This window comes from Gouania willdenowi, chromosome 20 (assembly GCF_900634775.1).
Source record: "Gouania willdenowi chromosome 20, fGouWil2.1, whole genome shotgun sequence".
Classification (NCBI taxonomy): domain Eukaryota; kingdom Metazoa; phylum Chordata; class Actinopteri; order Blenniiformes; family Gobiesocidae; genus Gouania; species Gouania willdenowi.
Window position 1 is genome coordinate 5,189,751 of NC_041063.1, and position 20,918 is coordinate 5,210,668.

Consider the following 20,918-nt stretch of genomic DNA (forward strand, 5'->3'; position numbering starts at 1 on the left):
TAATAATAATAATTCTCAACAAGAACAATTGATTAATTTGTCACATGACTGTTCCAGGGTTTGTTTGTTTTATTTAGTTTCACATCTACCTGTAGCTCTATGTTTTTTACACTGATGACAACTTGTTTGTAGTTTTATTTCAGAAAGTTTCACTTTTACAGTTACAGTTGGAAACCTTTGTTAATTGAATATCCTAGTTACATTACAGCAACCAAATTAAACTATATCAACTAAGTGAATTAATAAAAATAACCTGTGTAAAGGCTTTTTCAAACTAAAAAATTATCTTGTGAAATCTGTGACCTGTTAAACCTGAACAACTGAAATAATCAGAATCAAGAATCATTATTTCTTGGCAGAAATGCTTTTAAACACTTGCTGTACATTCAGCTGACATAAAAATCTTGTTTTCAAATATGTAGAATAATTGTGAATTTATCAGTAGCAGTAGTAGTTTTAATATTTTAGTTAATTTTTTGCAGGCACCTTTTTTGTCCGTCAAATGTATTTAAAATAAACTAAAATTAAAGAGAGATGTTATTTAACTGTTGAACCTTGTCATAATTTTATTTATTTATATATTTTTTTAAATTGAAAAAAAAATGTTTATGGTCTTGGTCTTGGTCTTGGTCTCGGCTTGTCTCGGTCTTGGTCTTGACTCGGTCTCGGCTCCCGAAAGTCTTGGTCTTGTCTTGGTCTCGGTGCATTCTGGTCTCGGGCAAGTCTTGGTCTCGGATAGTGCGGTCTTGAACACAACACTAGTACATACCTGAAATCTGTGTATAAAGGTGTGTATATAATGTGTGATATCAGTGAGTCAGGAAAAACCAGTGAATAATTAAGATTGTGAAATTGCCCATTATCATCATGCTTGTATTTTATGTTAGTTATCTGTAAAATAAAAATGTACATATTGTAAATGCTGTTTTTATTAACATTAATACTGTTGTTAAATCGTTAATCGATACGAAGAACCCACCAAAAGGGAACTGTAATAATTAATGACACTTAGAACACAACAAAATTTCTAGATGGCACCCTTGTATGATAATCAAACATTAATATTGATTATAATCAATATCATCAAATCTTAAAACATTTGTTCCCATACACATACTTCTATGTATCAATATCTACGTCTGTTTATACTCATTTAGGAAATGCACATTGCAGTATAGATCTTGTTTCTCTAAGTGAGTATACAGTGGGGCAAAAAAGTATTTAGTCAGCCACCAATTGTGCAAGTACGCCCACTTAAAAAGATGAGAGGCCTGTAATTGTAGGTATACCTCAACTATGAGAGACAAAATGAGACAAAAATCCAGAAAATCACATTGTAAGATTTTTAATGAAATAAATGGTAAATCCCTCAGTAAAATAAGTATTTGGTCACCAACAAACAAGCAAGATTTCCTGCTCTCACAGACCTGTAACTTCTTTAAGAGGCTCCTCTGTCCTACACTCATTACCTGTATTAATGGCACCTGTTTGAACTCGTTATCAGTATAAAACACACCTGTCCACAACCTCAAACAGTCACACTCCAAACTCCACTATGGCCAAGACCAAAGAGCTGTCAAAGGACACCAGAAACTAAATTGTAGACCTGCACAGGGCTGGGAAGACTGAATCTGCAATAGGTAAACAGCTTGGTGTGAAGAAATCAACTGTGGGAGCAATTATTAGAAAATGGAAGACATAGAAGACCACTGATAATCTCCATCAATCTGAGGCTCCACGCAAGATCTCACCCCGTGGGGTCAAAATGATCACAAGAACGGTGAGCAAAATTCCCAGAACCACATGGGGGGACGTAGGGAATGACCGGCAGAGAGCTGGGACCAAAGTAACAAAGGCTACCATCAGTAACATACTACGCCACCAGGGACTCAAATCCTGCAGTGCCAGGCGTGTCCCTCTGCTTAAGCCAGTACATGTCCGAGCCCATCTGAAGTTTGCTAGAGAGCATTTGGATGATCCAGAAGAGGATTGGGCAAATGTCATGTGGTCAGATGAAACTCAAATAGAACTTTTTGGTAAAAACTCAACTCGTCGTGTTTTGAGGAGAAAGAACACCATAACTAAGCATGGGGGTGGTAACATCATGCTTTGGGGCTGTTTCTCAGCAAAGGGACCAGGACGACTGATCCGTGTAAAGGAAAGAATGAATGGGGCCATGTATCGTGAGATTTTGGGTGAAAACCTCCTTCCATCAGCAAGGGCATTGAAGATGAAACGTGGCTGGGTCTTTCAGCATGACAATGATCCCAAACACACCGCCTGGGCAACAAAGGAGTGGCTTTGTGAGAAGCATTTCAAGGTCCTGGAGTGGCCTAGCCAGTCTCCAGATCTCAACCCCAGAAGATCTTTGGAGGGAGTTGAAAGTCCAAAACATCACTGCTCTAGAGGAGATCTGCATGGAGGATTGGGCCAAAATACCAGCAACAGTCTGTGAAGACTTACAGAAAATGTTTGACCTCTGTCATTGCCAATAAAGGGTACATTACAAAGTATTGAGATGAACTTTTGTTATCGACCAAATACATCATTTCCACCATAATTTGCAAATAAATTCACTAAAAATCCTACAATGTGATTTTCTGGATGTTTTTTCTCATTTTGTCTCTCATAGTTGAGGCATAACTATGATGAAAATTACAGGCCTCTCATCTTTTTAAGCGGGAGAACGTGCACAATTGGAGGCTGACTAAATACTTTTTTCTCCCACTGTATTTCTTTAAAGCAAAAAGGAAAGATATTTTCAGGACAGCTATGATTGTATCACACAGTCCTCTCAGCAACTGCAATGCAGTGAGAGGCCAACCCTCTACCCACTGCTGTGATGGATAAATGTGTGTGTTTTGTGGATTTTACCAAAAAACAATAAATGAAATCCAAGATGAAAAAAAACATCTGTCATATTTCATCACATTATGGTCACTAGTTTGATTAACCACATTAAAACCTATATTCTCAATATACAAACAAGCAACTAAACTCATGGAGCAAAAACCACTCACTGTCGCATTTAAAAAAAATAAAACCTTCTTCTCACCTTTGAACATTTTATGAATTAAAGTCTTTTTAAATTGTTCTTTAAATGTCTAAACAAGCATTGGGTCACGACATCACAGCCACCACACAAGTCTCTACCCAGCAGTGACTAATTTGACTTTATTCTCGATAAAGGGCAAAGCTTTGGAAATTTTTATAAACTAATCTAAAATTAGGAAGCGGGCTTGTAATCGGAGGGTCACTGGTTCGAATCTCACCCGGGCCATCACTGTGGATGTGGAGCAAGTCCCTTAATCCGCTTAGTCGACACCAACCGCCTTACTCCCATCACTCGCACTAGCCGCCGGACCTTGGGGGACCGAGCATTTGCCGCCCCACCCTTTGGAACTCACTCCCACCGCCCATTAGAAACTCGGAATCACTACCAAACTTCAAATCATTACTCAAAACCCACCTGTTCAAACTGGCTTTTCCATAAACCCTATATGTTTTGTCTTATTCCCCATATAAAGCGTCTTTGAGTGTCCAAAAGTGCTTTACAAATTTGATCTATTATTATTATTATTATTACTATTACATTATGATGTAATATTATGTATGTATGTTTATTGTTGTAATGTTTGTGTGCTGCATAGTCCCCCATTTAGTTTCATTTTTATTTATTTCATGTCATTTTATTTTTAAATTATTTTATTTTTTATTATTATTTTTACTTTTTCAATTGTAATTATTTCATTTCATTTATTTTCTCTTTATTTTATTCTTTATTTAATTTGGTTTTTATTTTTTTTTTAATTTCATTTTCTTAAATTTTTTTCATTTAAGTACATTTTTTTATTTTTTTGATATTATTTTATTTTTTTTAATTTAATTCAATGTAATTCTATTTTTCATGAATAAACTAAGGAAGACTGGGAACAGGGTCAAAATTCAACCACTTGAATGAGGAAACATCAAAAACTGTCAAGCTGTACAAGGACAAGAGGCAGATGCTAGTGAGCTCACATGAAGCCACACAGGAACATGAGCAGTAGTGTAAAACATGTCTTTGTGTAATCCCACTCCTGCATACCAGGATGGAATATGAATAACACACTTATCGGTGTGTTAACATTCTTTTACGTAAAGGTAAACACACTGCCCGAGTTGAAGCGCTCATTTAAAGCAGGTGAAAACCATTTTAGGAAAAAAAAAAGTCAGGAAAATATTTGCGTAGCGACATAAAGAGAAAAACGTGTTTATTCACCTGTTAGCAGCCCTTGAGGAAGAAGAGGAGTCGTCTCCGTTTTCATGGATGGCGTCACCATTCTGCTGGACTTCTGTTTGGAGATGTGAGAAGAAAACCAGGATGTAATGTGCTAGTATCAACCTCAGCCATGAGGACTTATTAGGTCTGCTCACTGATGCCATTTGATGCATTTCCATTGGTTAGCGGAGCCAGTTCCTCCTGGTTAGACAGAGTTAGTCCATCTAGAAACACCGTCAGCTCTCCCATAGGCACCACCGCTCCTTTCTGCTCCACACACAGCTTCAGCACCTCCTTTACATTCTCCACTGTGGACATAGAGCATATGGACAGGTCTATTATAGCAAAAAAATAAAAATATATAATATTTGCAAATTTTTATTATTAAGGGTGTGCATTGCCATGAATCGGACAATATGATTCACGATTTTCATGTCACAATACAATATATCCTGATACAAAACAATACAAAAGGCATCACGATAAATTGAGTTATCATTAATTACAAATTTCCCCTTTTAAGTACAAAAATGGTTTGAAATATAATTTCTTATTTTTTTAAACTTGCGAGAACAAGTAGATGGTAACTAACTGTTCTTCAAGTACCAATATCAAAATCTTCTGCTTCTACAACAGATTGATTCTTTTAAGTTCTTAAATTCTTTAAATAAAAAAAAGAGTAGCCACATACATCTATAAAAGTGCCTAGTATGTTTTATAAAAATAATCAACGTTTATGCTAAAATGCATTGAGTAGGAATGTAGTTTGACAAGGTCTGATGTGGTTCACTGACACCTAGTGACCGTGCATTTACGAGCTACACATATGTTAGCGCAATTAAATGGTTTTGATAAAAAAATCAATTTGGACATGTTTTTTGGATTGATACGATAATCGCACGGTGAAATATCGCATTATGCCTATATTTTAAATACAAAACAAAAAAAGAGAGTAAAAATGGGCTTCAGTAACTGTTAAGGGTGGAAGAAAAAAATCGATTTGGCGATATATCATGATATTTATTAAAGAATTTAACAACTTAACAGAATCAGAATCTGTTGACAGTTTGATAAACATACCACTGTTTTTTGATATTGGTACTTGAATCACAGTTAGTTAACATTTACTTGTTTAGAAAAAGTTTAAAGAAAATGAAATACAAATTTATTTTATGCCATTTCGTACTTAAAAATTTGAAATTTGTAATTATTGATATCACAATTTATCACAATATATATAGTATTGTTTAGTACCGAGACATATCGTGAAATATGTTGAAATGCAAATTGTATCATATCATCAAAATAATGGCAATGTACACCACTAGTAACTGTAAAGGCCCTCAACAAAGTTTGGTCGTACATTTTCTGTCATGATGCTCCAGTGCTTGAACGAGGTCCAGCATGGCTTTGCCCAGCAGAACGTCTGCTTTCAGGGTGTGGTGACTCCATACTTTGAAATCCACCTGTGTGTGGGGCGTTACATTCCTGAAAAAACAAAGACACACACAAGTGAGAGGCTGCTATTATGCATATTGTTTAGAAAGGCAATACAATGGTGGCATTCACAAATGTAAAACAAAACAAACAGTAAAACACCGACCTCATTAATCTTGAAATGTCACAATTTAAACAAATTAAATAGCTATTAAGTGGCTCTTCCTTTTGCTAAAAGGCAAAAAGCACTAATCATCCAATAACATCCACTTTAATTTGTCAACTTCTGCTGCTCCTCCTCCTTTTGCTCCACTTTCCTCGTCTTTTCTCTCATATCAGTGTTCAAACACTGCACAGAGCAGTGATTGTATTTAAGAGTGAGCATATGACCCTACGTAGAAACACACTGCCTTAGAGATCACTACTACTATTCCACCTCTTCAGTGATAATGACGCCACCAACACAAATAATAGTAACAACACACACAACATCCTGTTTGGATTTCAATTCTATTCTCATAAAATTATGACTTCATTTTCAAAATATTACAACTTTAATCTTGAAATATTACGACTTTAATCTTGAGATAGTATTACTTTCATTTTGAAATATAACAACTTTAATATTGAAATATTACAAATTAATCTTTAAAATATGATGAATTTAATCTTGAAATATTACACCTTTAATCTCATAAAAAAATGATTTTATTCTCTAAATGTTAAGAACTTAAACTTGAAATGAAAGGCGCAATGATTAGTCGATATTGTCAACAAAAATCGATAGCAGAATAAGCCTTTTCACACTCGGAAATCTCGCTCAGTTCTCGCGCATGAGGTCAAACGTCAAGAGGGATAAACTCGCCATAGCTGCTGGTGTAAACAGTGAGTCTGACAGAGATTTAGATTATTTTTTCCCTATTGGAGAATTAAAAATTGCGTAAATGTGGTATCGGTCTCCAATGTAGAAATGCCGAGTTAGCTGCTAAAGCTAATACTGCACACAAACTGAAAATGCAGGTGTTTTAACACTTTACAGTTGTTAAAACAAACCTACCAACAATAAAGGTAAATAGAGAAAATACAGGAATAGGAAACAGAGGAAGTCTGTAGTTTTGATACCGTTTCTCCCATAGGTTTTACTAAAGTGCTCGGATATATTATGACTTCAAACTCAAAATATCACGACTTTAATCTCAAAATATTACGCCTTTAATCTAAAAAAAAAAAAAATACAAATTTATTAAGATACAACTTTATTCTCATAAAATTTTTATCTTAAAATATAACAACTTTAGTAGTTGTATTTGTGTTACAGTATACAGTATACAGTGGCCCTAACACACTGTCGTAGTTATGAATAAGATAAGCTGTGTGTTTACAATCAAAGGGCTGTCATGTCATTAAACTGAGCTCTAACTCTGATTATATGAACAATCTGGTTCAGCAGGTATGAGACAGGACTGATGTTTCTGGTACGCTACGTTCAGTACAGTTCTTACACTATCTCATCATATTCTTTCTGCACACTAATGATGTGAGAGGAATTATAACTGGTTCTCCTGAACAAAGGTAGAGATTAGTTTGCTGCAGCGATAAGTGAAACAGTCGCTCCTTACAGAGTGAGTCTCTCGTCCCATTTGGGATTGGAGGAGCTGTGAGACTTGGTCGTGCGTCTCGACTCTCCCTCTGCGGTCACCTCCACGTAGATGGCCGTCCCAAACAGGCTCTTCTTCCTCTTGAGTTTGGCACAGGACACTGGTATTAGATCAAAAGGCAAACTGTTACCTCTAACAACTCCTTAAAAATGTTGATCAGATGATGTGGCCTAAGGCTGCACAATTGACCAAATTTTAATTGTGAGTATGAATTTAGCCTCCGAGTTTAAATGAATCTGTGATTTTTACATTTAAAATGTGGCTCTGCTGCAAATCTAATCTGCTACTTTAACCACCCCATCAGTCAGGCTCAGGTCACTCTGTAAACTAGACTGATGAGAGCGAGTGATGTGAAGCGACCAACCTGTAGCGATGCCTTTTTTTTTTTTACAGGTTTTTATTAACTCACTCAGTGCCATTGGCGAGCTAACTCATCATTTGCATTTTTTCACGGGGATTACTAGAAAACACCCTGGCAGAGGTCCCTCATCAGTGCCCTGAAGATGGCAGCAGTACACCTTTAGATGAGAGATTAGCCACTGATGCTACCCAGCAAAGGAAGAAGAAGCAGGAACGAGTGAGATTATGGCGCTACGGAGTGATATTGTGTTGTGATGTATCCAGCAGCTCACAGCTCCACATACTAACACAGAACATGTGTGGACATGAGTAGATTATTGATAATGTTGCAATGATGAGATAAAACCATCAACTAACCGGGATAAACTGGTCATCGCTGTGTGTCGAGAGCCAGATAGCAAAATAATAGGTTACACGTAGGAGGTAGCAGCGCACCTTTGGATGAGAGATCATCCATGCTCAGCAGAGCTAAGAGGGAGAGGAGGAAAGGCGTTTACGAGCCAGAAAATGCCACTACGTACGAGAGTTGACGTTCCCAGCAGCGCACATTCGACCAGAGCATGTGTGGAACTCATGAATAGTGTGGCAATGGTGAGATAAAAAAACGAACTCTGCATGTCCGCGAGGAGAAGGAAGTTGCGTGTGTACAGACTGACGGGAGAGAAACTTGGAGGAACGCCAAAATACAGTAAGAAATCCATTCAACTCTGACTCAGAAAGCAAAATAATAATAATTTTGCCATCAAAAGCCCTGTCTCAGTGGTTTTTTTTGTTTTAAAGTCACTGACAGGGTTTTTTTTAGAAAAAGGCTGTTTTCTCAGCTATTTGCTCTAAAACTGAAGATTTGTGTAATGAGATAATAATCTGTTAATTTAATGCAAAACTGCGCAAGAAAACAGTTTTAGGGTTTTAGGGTTTTTTGGGTGGATGCTAGTGTTGCAGGTGTCAACACACCCCCACATAGGGCCTTATAAAATCAATTTAATTTTTTCCCAATTTCCGTTTTTTCCACTTTAATTTTTTAAACTCCGTATTTTTTTAGTTAGTTTTTAACTCCTGTGAGAAAACAAAAAAAAATACTAATAAATAAAAAAAAACTCATAATTAAATTAAATATGTCAAAAATAAAGTAAGATATAATTAAAAGGTAGATATAAGTTGTAGTGACATGGATTATGCTGACTGCTCCTTTTTAATTATTTACATGTCATATAAAGATGTATGAGAACAGCATTAATGTCCCCCAACCTCTCAGGGATCAATGGTTTACTGAATCTGATCAGGTTTATTGAGCAAGTTTGTTTAAATTAACCTAATTTAAATGATCCTATCTTCTGTAGCTCTGATGAGATGTTGTTAGAATGTAACATTCTAATAACGTTGCTCCAACGGACTTTTATTTTGTAAACCGGAAGTTCCCACTGAAACAGTTGTACTTGAGGTAGCTAGCTAACTGTGAATGTGTATCTATGAGGCACGGACAAAAGGCTGGAATAAAAAGAACTAAAGGACAACACGGACTGAGTTATTCTTAGTTAACCAGACAACAGTTTGAACACTGATCAGGGTAAGATGATTAAAGCTGATCACGTTCTCATGGAGCGCCGCTGCGCTACACGAAAAACGGGCAGAGCTTATACAGGCACAGCAAAGTTAAACGGGCACTGGAGGCTCTGTATTTAAAAGTCAGTGATGATTTGCGTTGTTTTTAGACGTTTGTGGTGGTTTAGGCGAAGTTTAATGCAGCCAGTACAGGAGGGGGAGGGCGGTGCACCTAATAAACGGTCCCCGGAAACATTTTTCATTAAAAAAAAACATTCTTTGCCCCACGGTGACGGCGTTTCATGCCAATTCTGTCCATTTCCACGTTTAACCGTTTTCATTGGTAGATTCCATGACTCCGTCCGCGATTCCGTTAACGCGGATTTTATAGGGCCCAACCCATGAGTTGATTGACATACTGTAATTATTATTAATAATCCAGCAAATACTAAAGCCAGAAAATGTTCACAGGCTGGTGTTTTCTAAGCCTACTATTGTTTGTTGGAAAGTAGTTAAATAAAATTACAGATGCTTTTCCTAATAGGGTGAATAATGGTGATTAAAATATTGATCCAAATAATTGTGATGATCATTTTGGCCATAATCATGCAGCCCTAATGTGGCCCAACATCAATCGACACACATCAATCAGCGACCGCTGTGTGAACGCACCAATGGCATGGAGCTGTGACGTTCCTCTGTGGTTATGGCTGGTCTCTGCCCTGCACGAGGCCGTGGCCATGTCACACACCACAATGGGACTCCTTTAGTTTCACACACACACAAACACACACATTCAACACTTTGAACATCAAAAAAGACAAGATTTAAAGAGGCTGCATGTTAAAAATGACAAAAAATAATCAAGATCATTACAACCAGTAGCGCTCTTTAGGATTTAATTGTACTCACAGCTGATGTGTTTTTTAGACCCTGTGGTTCAGCCCACTCCGTGTCCCATGGCTCCTGTGAAACACAGAAATATTCTTTAAGAAATTAAAATGCATTTAAAATGTTTGAACACTGGGTGTGAATCTGAGATGAAAAAAAATCCCATTGGCATTTATAAAGTACGTAATTTAACTAAAAATAAGTAAGTGTAAGTCAGTAACTGTATGTAAAAATAAGTAAGAAAGCAAAAGTAAGTCAGTTAAAGTAAAATTAAGTACCGGTAATTGTAAGTAAAAAATAAAAAGTTAGAAAAAGAGAATGTAAAAGTGAGAAAGTAAGTAAAAGTAAGGAAAAAATAAGTAAAATTAGAAATGTAAAAGTAAGTAAAAGTAAGAAGAGAAAAGAACTAAAGTAGAAATAGAAAAATAAGAAAGTAAAAGTAGGTAAATAAAACAAAAGTAAGATGATAAAAACAAGAAAGTAAAATTAAGAAAGTTAAAAAGTTAAAATAAAAGTAGGTAAATAAAAGAAAGAGAATAAAAGTAAGACAGTAAAAGTAAGAAAGTAAAAATAAGAAAATAAAAGTAGGAAAATAAAGTAAAAGCAAGAAGGTAAAAATAGAAAAATAAGAAAATAAAAGTAAGAAAGTTAAAAATAAAAGTAGGTAAATAAAAGCACCAAAATAAAATTGAGACAGTAAAATAAAGTAAAAGAAATAGAGTTAAAGTAACTACCAGCAATTAAACTAACCAAGTAATGAAAAGTATCTATTGTTCTCATTATCAATGTATGTATGTTTCTAATGATGGTGTCTTCCCTGTAGTTACTGTGACTGGTGTGTGTGGTGATAATATGTCATTAAAGGTCAGTTTGAGCTGACAGTGCAGCTCTCCGTCACATTAGAACAGATCAGTATGTTCAGCTCTCTGTTCCTGCACTGCTCCACTGACTCCTGGCTCACCTTTGACCTGCCTGTGCACAATAACCTGTGATACATAACATAACACTGTGTGATACCATGTGCTGCTCATGGGTTCAGTCGGTTCAGGTGAACCTGTTTGAAACCTAATCAAAACAAAGCAAAGATATGGTAAACTTGTCTCCTTCACATTAAGAGTCTAAGGTCAATAAATGACTCAGTAACACATTCCTAAACGTATGAGCGGGACATTTTTAGAGATATAAAGTAGATTGAGCACACCAGGAGACATAAAGACAGGATGATATCAGAGGCAGCTTCTAAGGAACTACATTCAAAGGACAAGGACCATTTGTTCCAGCAGTAAGTGATCCATGAACATGCCAGAGAGCAAACAGAAAGAGAAAAACAAACAGAAAAAGAGCTGTGAAACCCACACAATGCTAGGCAACACTCTCATACCAGTCTCTAGAGATGGGCTCCTACGTCTTAAAGGCATAAGTCACATTACATCTACAAATCACTAGTGAAAAACTAAATATCAAGGATCATAATGGATTACCAAGGAAAGTTTTAAGATAATTCATTAAAAAATTAGACCTTTGGATGAAAAATATGTGACTAATGTGCATTGACTCATGACTGACACTAAGATTTGAAAATCATTTAGAAGCTACAACAGGAACTTGAGAGCTACAATAAATAAAACACAAGCGCTAAATGAACAGGAGTCCAGTGGTCATGTGCTATGAGTCTTGATGAATAATTGATGATGATGATGATGATGATGATGATGATGATGATGATAGTATATTAACAAGGGGACAGACTTGCTGTAAACTTCTCTGTGACAGGACCTGTTTGTCATAAAAACCATCAACTAACTTTAGTTTAGAAAAGGGGACCAACAAAGCTGGAACAAGTCCATAATTTTTTTTTAAAAAATAATAATTGATCAAAAATAATTAAATTAAGGTGCAGTAAGAATGAAGTAATACCACTTCTATGAATCCGTCTACAGGACTCCACATCCCACAATGCAATGCACGCAAGATGTTTTTGACCATGCCAAAAAGTGGGTGTTTACAGTGGAGATAAAAACAGACTTTTCGAAAGGCAATTTCAAACTTTTATATCTTTATCCAGCAAATAATCTTGGATTTATTGATCTATGAGTAGGGCCCTATGATTTCCACATTAACTGAATCCAATGTTGAATGTGGAAATTGACAGAATGTGAGGCGAGGGACGTGTGTTAAAGCCCAATTGAATTTAATTTAATTGTTAATTTAATTTAATTTAGAAATATTTTTTTTATTTTGTTTTCTTACAAGAGTTAAAAACAATTATTTTTTGCAAAACCTGATAAATATTTCTAAAAAAACTACACTGTGCAGTGGTCAATAGCTGTCAAATAGGGTAGAAACAATAATATTTACTGTAGTTGAATCTCAGTTTTTAAAGCTAATATGTTCCTAAATGATGAGTGGAAACTAATTACTGTAGTCGTCACATTTTGCTTTACCTTCATTTTATTTATTTTTTAAAACAGCCCATATGATATGACAGAACCAGGATGATGCTAACACTATAGTTGACTTTATTAACAATAAAGTGTCAACATGGACATGGTTAATCATCAATCACAAAAGCTTTTAAGACCCTTACATGTGTTTAGCAGAATAATCAAAGCCTTTTTCTTCCAAGTTATGTTTTAAACTGTTAAAGGAGCAGCCAACAGTGTCAGACCATTGATGAACGACCTTTACAACTGACTCAAGCCTTCGGGACACTTAGCAAAAGTAAAGAGATTACTCTTTTTCAACTCACTGCCAAAGAACGTATCCATTAAAAGACTTATATGGCAGCTGAGAGAAAACTCTCACTAACCAACTGAACAGAAACACATATTACACTTCTGGCTCATCTTAAAGCCATCTATTAACTTGTTTTTGTTGTGTAGCTGTAGACTGATTGTGGACACTAAAACATAATAATAATAATAATAATCACATCACATTAATAGTTGCCAGCAATCAGAGAAAAATAGTCTGTTTTAACGGCTGATAAACGGTCATGTAAAACAAATCATAAAAAATTCCCAGAACTCTGTGTGTATCTTGTGTTTAGCTGATGGCCTTTAGGGAGTTAGTTAGGCCCAAACATTTAAGCATGCATCAAAACTTTAATTCCTTTTTATAAATCAAAACTTTGATTAAAGGTAAGACAATTTATGATCTAGAACCCCTTTCAATGCATGATCTTGGAGGTTCTATGTATAAAAACACCACAAAGCATGTTACTGAAGTTCAGAAAAACTATGTTACAGACCATGGATATGGTTGAGCCTTCATGTAAAACATGTTGGACTCAGAATAAAGTTTTAGTGGATGATTTGTTGAATTGATACTAGGAGTCTGACTTTTTCAGATATTGTTTAAATGGTCTCAAATTTTCCGTGATTGTGCAGCCCTAATTTTCGTCAGTTTTCTACAATTAATTTTTAATTGTAATCACAATTTTGGTTGCCATGATTAAATAAACCATGATCATCTGCAATATTTACATTTATAATACAAGCTCTGCACTCTATAATAGTGTATCATTCAGTTAGCCTTTGGTACATTGGGTTAATTTCTTTATTTTTTATTATAATTCTTATTAAAACTTAACTTTGCACTGTAAACTGTACAGATATTGTTTGTTTAAAAGTAGTGGAATAAAAACTTTTTTTTACCAAATAAGATAAATAATTTTGATTATAATCGTGATTACAATATTGATCAAAATAATCGTGATTATCATTTTGGGCATATTCGTGCAGCTCTAAGGAGAATACAGATTTCCTTCCTGAAACAGACATGGCAATACTGTTATTATTATTTTATTTATTTATACTGACACTGAATATAGCCTTACATGGATAATTTGTCTTTATAACCAGGTGGTCAGACACAATAGGAGGAGATATGATGAACTTCACCTACTGAAATGTAAATATCTATATGACACGGACTAAACCCTCACCCACATGTTTTGGGACAACATCACACATTTTCTTAACCATATTTATCACTGTAAAACAGGTGGTCTGATGTTAGCTTTAGCAAGTGGACATCAAATATTGTGTAAAATCTCACGGGATCTCAGGGCGTGCTTGTTTTGTCACCTTTCTGCTGTGTATAAATATGAAATCAATGACAACATTTTCCTCCATTAAGCGTATTAAGCATGTTTGGCATGATTTCAGGAAGTTCAATTGGCTGCAATGGCATCAGATTACAAGCAATGATGATAAAAAGAAAACAAAAATGTGTAAACTGATGCAGCAATGGGTAAATTGTATTCTACATATTAATCGCAAATCTGAAAAATTAATCACGTTAAAAAAATGCCAGCAATTAATTGCAGTTTATTGCATTGTAAAAATGTAGAAAAAAGTTTTTTTTTAACCAAATATTTGCATAGAAAGTGTATAACTGAGGTGTATCAAAAAAATAACTTAATACATCTTTAAACGACAAAGTTTATAACACATTAATTTCTTGTGATTCAAAACATTGTTTGTGCAACAATGTACTATTCTATAATGTAAATGTAACAGAAAATTAGAACCTCAGCTCTAAAGCTGGTACAATTAGCTTACCGGTATTTAAAACTTGGTTTGAAATGCAATTATGTAATATTAAACAATGTACAGTCATTTTTGACAGCAGCAGTAGAACATCAGTAACAAAAAAAATCATTGCATCAGTAAATTCATGCAAACAATTCTAAAACTTGTACTTTAGACCTCTGATAAATCTTCTGAGATGTATTTGATTTGTGCATTAGTTTAACAGCTTTCAAATGTTGCACAAAATCTGCAGTTAGCTTATTTGTTGTGTCAGCTTTGCTAGTTTAACCAAACCTATTCCTTTTTCACATTGGCCACGGTTACATGGTGTTTTTTAATTCATTCGGAATTAACGTGTTCTGCTTCGTGTTTACATAGTAATAGTAATTCCCGAACTGAGGTTTACATGAAAAACACGTTGATTCAGCTTTAGATAATTCCCCTTTAGGTCTGGGGGTTGGGAAGGCTCTGATTGGACAGGGGAGTACGTGACGTATCACGTCTATCGGGAGAAACACACAACAAACCTTTTATTGTCGGCTGTAACACAAAACACCACACATGAGATCTGTTTTCACCTTTATTTTGATTGTAGTTTTGAAGCAGCAGCTCAACAATAACACACTTTGGTCCACGGAGCCGAAGAGAGATAGGAGCTAATACCAGTAAATAAATCCCAGTAAAACTACAGAAAACAATCACCGGGAAGAAATATTTGCTTCCTGATAAAAAAACAGTAGCTCTAACAACAGGTAAAATGATGAACTTGGTGATATTACAGCCTGTGCAGCAGTATGAGGAAGCATTTTCTCTGTCTCCAGGTTTTAGTATCAGCCGTCCAGTGAAACCAGCTCTGTTTGCTTATCTCTGTGTGTGTGTGCTTAATAATTCCATGTGTCCTTGTTAATGTCTGCACGTTTATCCCTCCGTCCATCCACTCTTTAATAGATCCATGTCTTTTAAGGCTCTTATTATTAGTATGTCGGCTCTAGTCCGGGCCGCCATGTTGGATTATGTGTGTCTTCTGTGAGAAAACGGTGCACTGGGTGTTTATGGCACATCACTTCCTCTGCTCTGTAAGAAGTTTATCACTGTACTGCACCTAGGGAAGGAGCGATTTCTGATATGGTCCGATATCACCCAGAAAACGAATATCGGATTTTATCGGACTGCATCTAAAATCTCCGATATATATTTATTTAATTGTAGAATACTGTAGATATTATGTTAAAGGTTAAAATGTATGTAACCAATTGGTTAATAATAAATGGGTCCGTTTTTCTCATCCCTACTATTGTTGACTATTGTTCTCTGTTTGAGTAACATGACTTGATCAAGGCTTTCTAACATTCCACACTACAAAATAAGTAATGAAAGTATGTATGATTCGTGCTGATATCGTACCGGATCAATATCGGCATCGGCCGATGCAATATCTGTATCATATCGGAAGTGAAAAACGTATCGTGACATCCCTATTATATAATAACGAACTGAGCCCTATGTTAATGAGTCATGTTCCACATGTAGTTTATTCAATGGTTTACAGATGTTGTGGTTTCCCATGGCCGTGAAGGCATCATTGTTACGTCCAGCTTTCTCTGTCAATGTTCGTCGTTGTTTACATGTGTTCCATATGTTGATTGGCTGGGAGGCTGGTGAAGGGCGGGCGTAAGCGGGGAACATTCTGTTCCCACGGGTGTTGAGCGAGGTAAATGTTGGAGTAAGACCGTTCTGTTTGTGTCTATATTGTTTATATTGGCGTTGATTACGGCCTACAGTAGTCGAGTTGTAATAACTTCCGTTAAAAGCTGATGAACCTTTGAAACGGCTCAAGTCACGTCATTACAATATTTTATTATTTTTTGTGTATGAATTGACGAAAATTTTCCTATAAACCCTGTGTTAGCGACTCTTATGATAACGGGTCCTAAATCAGCTGTAAAAGACAGTAAAAACAAATATCTATCATCTAATTTATTTCCTGTTGGTGACCTTGTTAGGCTGCCTTTTTTTTGTGTCAGTATACCCCTCAATTTCATTTTTTTTTTTTATGGTAAAATGTGGTAAAGCTTGATATTAAACATATTTTAATAATTATTCACTACATATGTATAGAACTGTACAATTGTACATAAAACTGTAACATGGTTCCCCAGGTTTGTGTTAAATCCTAATTGACAGTTTTTATGGCATTTTCATGGCAATTACAATTACAAAGTCAATCATCTAAACTCAATTACAATTACAACAGCAACAGTTACAAACTCCATAATTGTAATTAATGATCATTTAAGCGATTACAATTATACCCTGCAACACACCTGTTTTACATAAAAAATGCCATGGAAATGTGCGACGTGGTCTCAAAACAAGCAAGTAAGCGTTTCGTCCGTGCCATAGAGATGTTTCCATTCATTACCTCCAACCAGTGAATCAACCTCTAGTTTTGTACTGCAAGATTTTGAAAACAATAAGCAAAATTTAACATATTCGTTCATTTGCTACACGTGCTAACCACATAGTCACCTGTTTGTAGTGTGTAAATGTGTGATATTGTCCCAAAACATTCATGTACAGTATTTTTGTGTTATTTTGGTTGCCTAATTTTTCAATGTTTTCCGTGATTACAGAAAATCTTAAAAGCCCCTAGCACAATTATGCTGAGGACGAGTGACCCGTCCTGTGTATGAGTATAAACTGTCACTGATTGGCTAACATGGGCGTGGCCATTTTTCATGTTTTGTGTCCAGTTTGATACACATTTACCCAAACATGAGTAAAGCCTATGGTAGGAGCACTGAGCATGTCACAATTACAGAGAATTAAGGAGAAAAACAGTAGCAGCAGTATATACCGTATACACACTATAATGTATATTGTATAATGTTTAGTAAACAATGTATCCAACTCATGTGAGTATCAATCATGTTTGATTATTTCAGTGAGGACCTTCCAATCCACAAAATGTCAGAATGAGTGCTTTGAAAGAAAGGATACCCTTGGGAACAGAAAAGTGCAGTATTTTCAGCTAAATTGAAATGTGGCGGTCTGGAAGAAGTGTTTGGTTGTGTAAATTGTTTATTCAAATATTTGTAGTGAGTTGTAAAGCATTTGTGAGTTTTACAAATGTTCCCCAAAAAAGGAAAATGCTAATTCCATGTCCTAAACGGCAAAAGGAAAATAAACTGGGATATATATATATATTTTATTTTTAATCTAATTAAATCTGGATCCAACACGACAAAAATATACCGAACATGGATGTTTTAGGACAACATTACGCATTTACACACTATTTCCCCCCAGAAAACAGGTGATTGAATGAATCTCTAGCAACTTAGCAAGTGTAGCAAATGGACAAAATTTGCTCATTCACAGTCACACCACGACATGAGATTTTGTGCAAAATTAAATGGAAATAGATATAGAACATGTGTGTTTTGGGAGGGGGCACGAAAAATAAAAGCAAATTGAACCGTTGACTAAATCAGGAGTTCTCAAAACTTGGGGTTACGAGACACGGAGAGGGGGTCACCAGATGCCTTTAAGAAACTAAGAATATTTTTTCAACAACGTGAGCCCATTTTTGCTTATTTCAACCTATTTTCGTCACTTTTTCTTGACATATTTTGCTCCTTTGAATGCATTTTTGCTACATTACTCCCATTTCTGCCACTTCTCCATCAAATTTCAATACCATTTCTGGATATTTTTTTTCCACTTTCAAAACAATTTTGGCACTTTAACCCTTTCCACCAATTTTTCCCACTTAATGTCACATATATTGACCCATTGTTACTTTTACCTCTTTTCACCATGTTTCACGCTTATTTTTGACAATTCAACCACAATCACGGTTTGTTACTGCCATTATTTGACAGTTTTAAGTCATTGTTCCAACTTTTAAGCCAATATTGACGCTTTGAACACTTTTTCTGTCTGTTTTTGGCCACTAACTTTTAACAACTTTCTGTGGTTTATAAATCCCATTTCACCATCTTTTCCACTATTTTTGGTCACTTTTAACTCATTTTTATTATCTTTAAATATTGGAATAAAGCTGGATGTAGCAAAATCTTTCCAACATTTAATTATACAAGAAAAAAAAATTTCAAGAAGTTACACGATAGCCAAAATTCACTTTTTGACAGAAAATAGTTCATCACTGATTAAATGTTTCAGTCTTGTCTTTGAAACAGTATATAAAGTAAAATTACACTAAATTAAGTTTGTTAAATTAAAGACTAAAAAGCCTGGATGTGTGACTTTAAAATAAACATCATACACTCCAGTAGGGAGGACAGGCTAACTTGGGCTATACTGGTGTTATGGTTGAACTGGTGATCATTTCAGCTGATGCTCAACTAGTCATTAAAGATACATATACTGCAAATTATAAATACTGTATATCAGGGGGGAAAACAATTGTATTCTCGTTTCCCTTGTATGCTAAAAAAATTTTTTTAAAAAAAATCCCAAATAATATCATGTTCATCAGAAAACAGCAGTTAGACAAAGTTACACCATGGCGTCTAAGAAACGAAACGACATAGGATAGAACAGCGATCACTGTGTGTGTTTAACGTTAATGTCATTACAATATTTCCTCACAAATGTAACACAATATAAAACTAAACTTAGCAACATAAACTAATCGTAACAAGATGAATACGGGATTTTAACGCCATAAAAGCCCATTTAATGGTTAGAAAAGGTAACGGAGGAACGTCAGTCATCGTTTAAACCGGAAACCACTTTCACCACAACAGCTACGAGCTTTACTTGTTTAGCGCACTAAGTAAAACTTGTTAAGTCAGTGCCACACTGAATTTGTACTAAACTTTCTGACCTGTTTTTAAAACAACACATTTAGATACATGTAGCAGTCGAACACCGCTAGTAATAATTATAATCCACATTAGCCGTTAGCTGGCTAGCAATTTGTTGCTAAAAACAATATGTAGACGACATATGACTCAAGCTAGTAGCCAGAGGGCAATATTATGTTAAAAAATATATAAAAGAGACAGACTGTAAAGCTGTCTTTCGGTGCAACCAGTAGTGGTGCATTTATTCAAAATGGGAAAGAGTGTGAAGCTTAAAGTAGAGGACTGCTTTAGTTAGCTAGCTAGCGACTTTAGCTCATCCTAATTGCTGCATGCTAACCGGCTTGCTAAGTAACTCAGTTGCGGCTAATTGTGCGCCATCAAAGAGCTCGTCTGAAAAACAGGGTGAGTGGGCAGGACTGAGCTGAGCTGACTGTACACTAACATAGAGATAAAGATAGACATGTTAGTGGAAGTGAAACAGCGCTGCGTGTAGTTACCGTGTTGGTCTGTAGCCCGTCCTCTCAGCGGCTCTTTAACCTCACGGTTTGGGCAGATTAAAGCCGCACAGGCCCCGGTAGGCTGCTACGGCTCTGTGGCCATGTCGGTGCTCCGACTAGCAGCAACACACACACACACGCTCAGTGACAGGCGCACCACCCCAAACACTGCTGTGTATAGAGCTGGGCGATATGGACCAAAACCAGAGGTGGACTGGGACAAAATTTAGCCCTGGCATTTTTTTATCCAGACCAGTCCAGACTACATTATCAGAGGACACCATGTAGAAGATGTTATTAAATCAGCAATGCTCAACATGTGGCTTTTTATGTCTAATTATTATTACCCAGAAAAGGGAGAACTTTTTAACCCCTTTTTAACTTATATTCTTTGGCCATTTTGCAACTTCCTTTGTCTCATTTTCAAAAAGTTCTGACCCTTTTTTCAGATTCAAGTTCTTTTTTTACACTTTTATCCAATTTTAATATTTTTGGCCACTTTTCATCCAAATAAGCTATAAATACCACTTGTTTCCCTTTTCCCTTCATTTTGCCTAGTTTTGTTCCACATTTTTGCCCCATTTCACTATTGTTTGCCATATTTTGCCCCTTTTTCATTATAATAATAATAATAATAATAATAATAATCCATCCATCCATCCATTTTCAAACCCACTTGCTCCTGTCTCACAGGGTCACAGGGGTCTGCCGGTGCCAATCAGTAATAATAATAATAATAATAATACTAATTAATAATAATAATAATAATAATAACACTTTTATCCAATTTTTTTCCATTCTTTCAATTTGAGGGCACTTTTCATCCAAATAAGATTTACATATCAATAAATACCACTTGTTTTATTTTTTCCCTTCATTTTGCATCTTTTTGTTCCACACTTCAC

The 20,918-nt window shown here is 35.6% G+C and overlaps 1 protein-coding gene across 1 annotated transcript in view; it reads right to left on the reverse strand.

The window, feature by feature from the left end:
• LOC114454088 (NEDD4-like E3 ubiquitin-protein ligase WWP1) overlaps nt 1-20,178 on the reverse strand; it is a 45,243-nt gene extending 25,065 nt beyond the window's left edge. The window contains exons 1-7 of the mRNA XM_028434265.1: nt 20,014-20,178; nt 10,171-10,224; nt 9,931-10,022; nt 7,318-7,456; nt 5,625-5,749; nt 4,417-4,569; nt 4,262-4,334 (exon numbers count right to left, since the gene is read on the reverse strand). Coding sequence (XP_028290066.1) covers nt 4,262-4,334; nt 4,417-4,569; nt 5,625-5,749; nt 7,318-7,456; nt 9,931-10,000 — 560 coding nt within the window. The 5' untranslated portion in view covers nt 10,001-10,022; nt 10,171-10,224; nt 20,014-20,178. The remainder of the gene's footprint in view (nt 1-4,261; nt 4,335-4,416; nt 4,570-5,624; nt 5,750-7,317; nt 7,457-9,930; nt 10,023-10,170; nt 10,225-20,013) is intronic.
• Between the last annotated feature and the right edge of the window lie 740 nt (nt 20,179-20,918).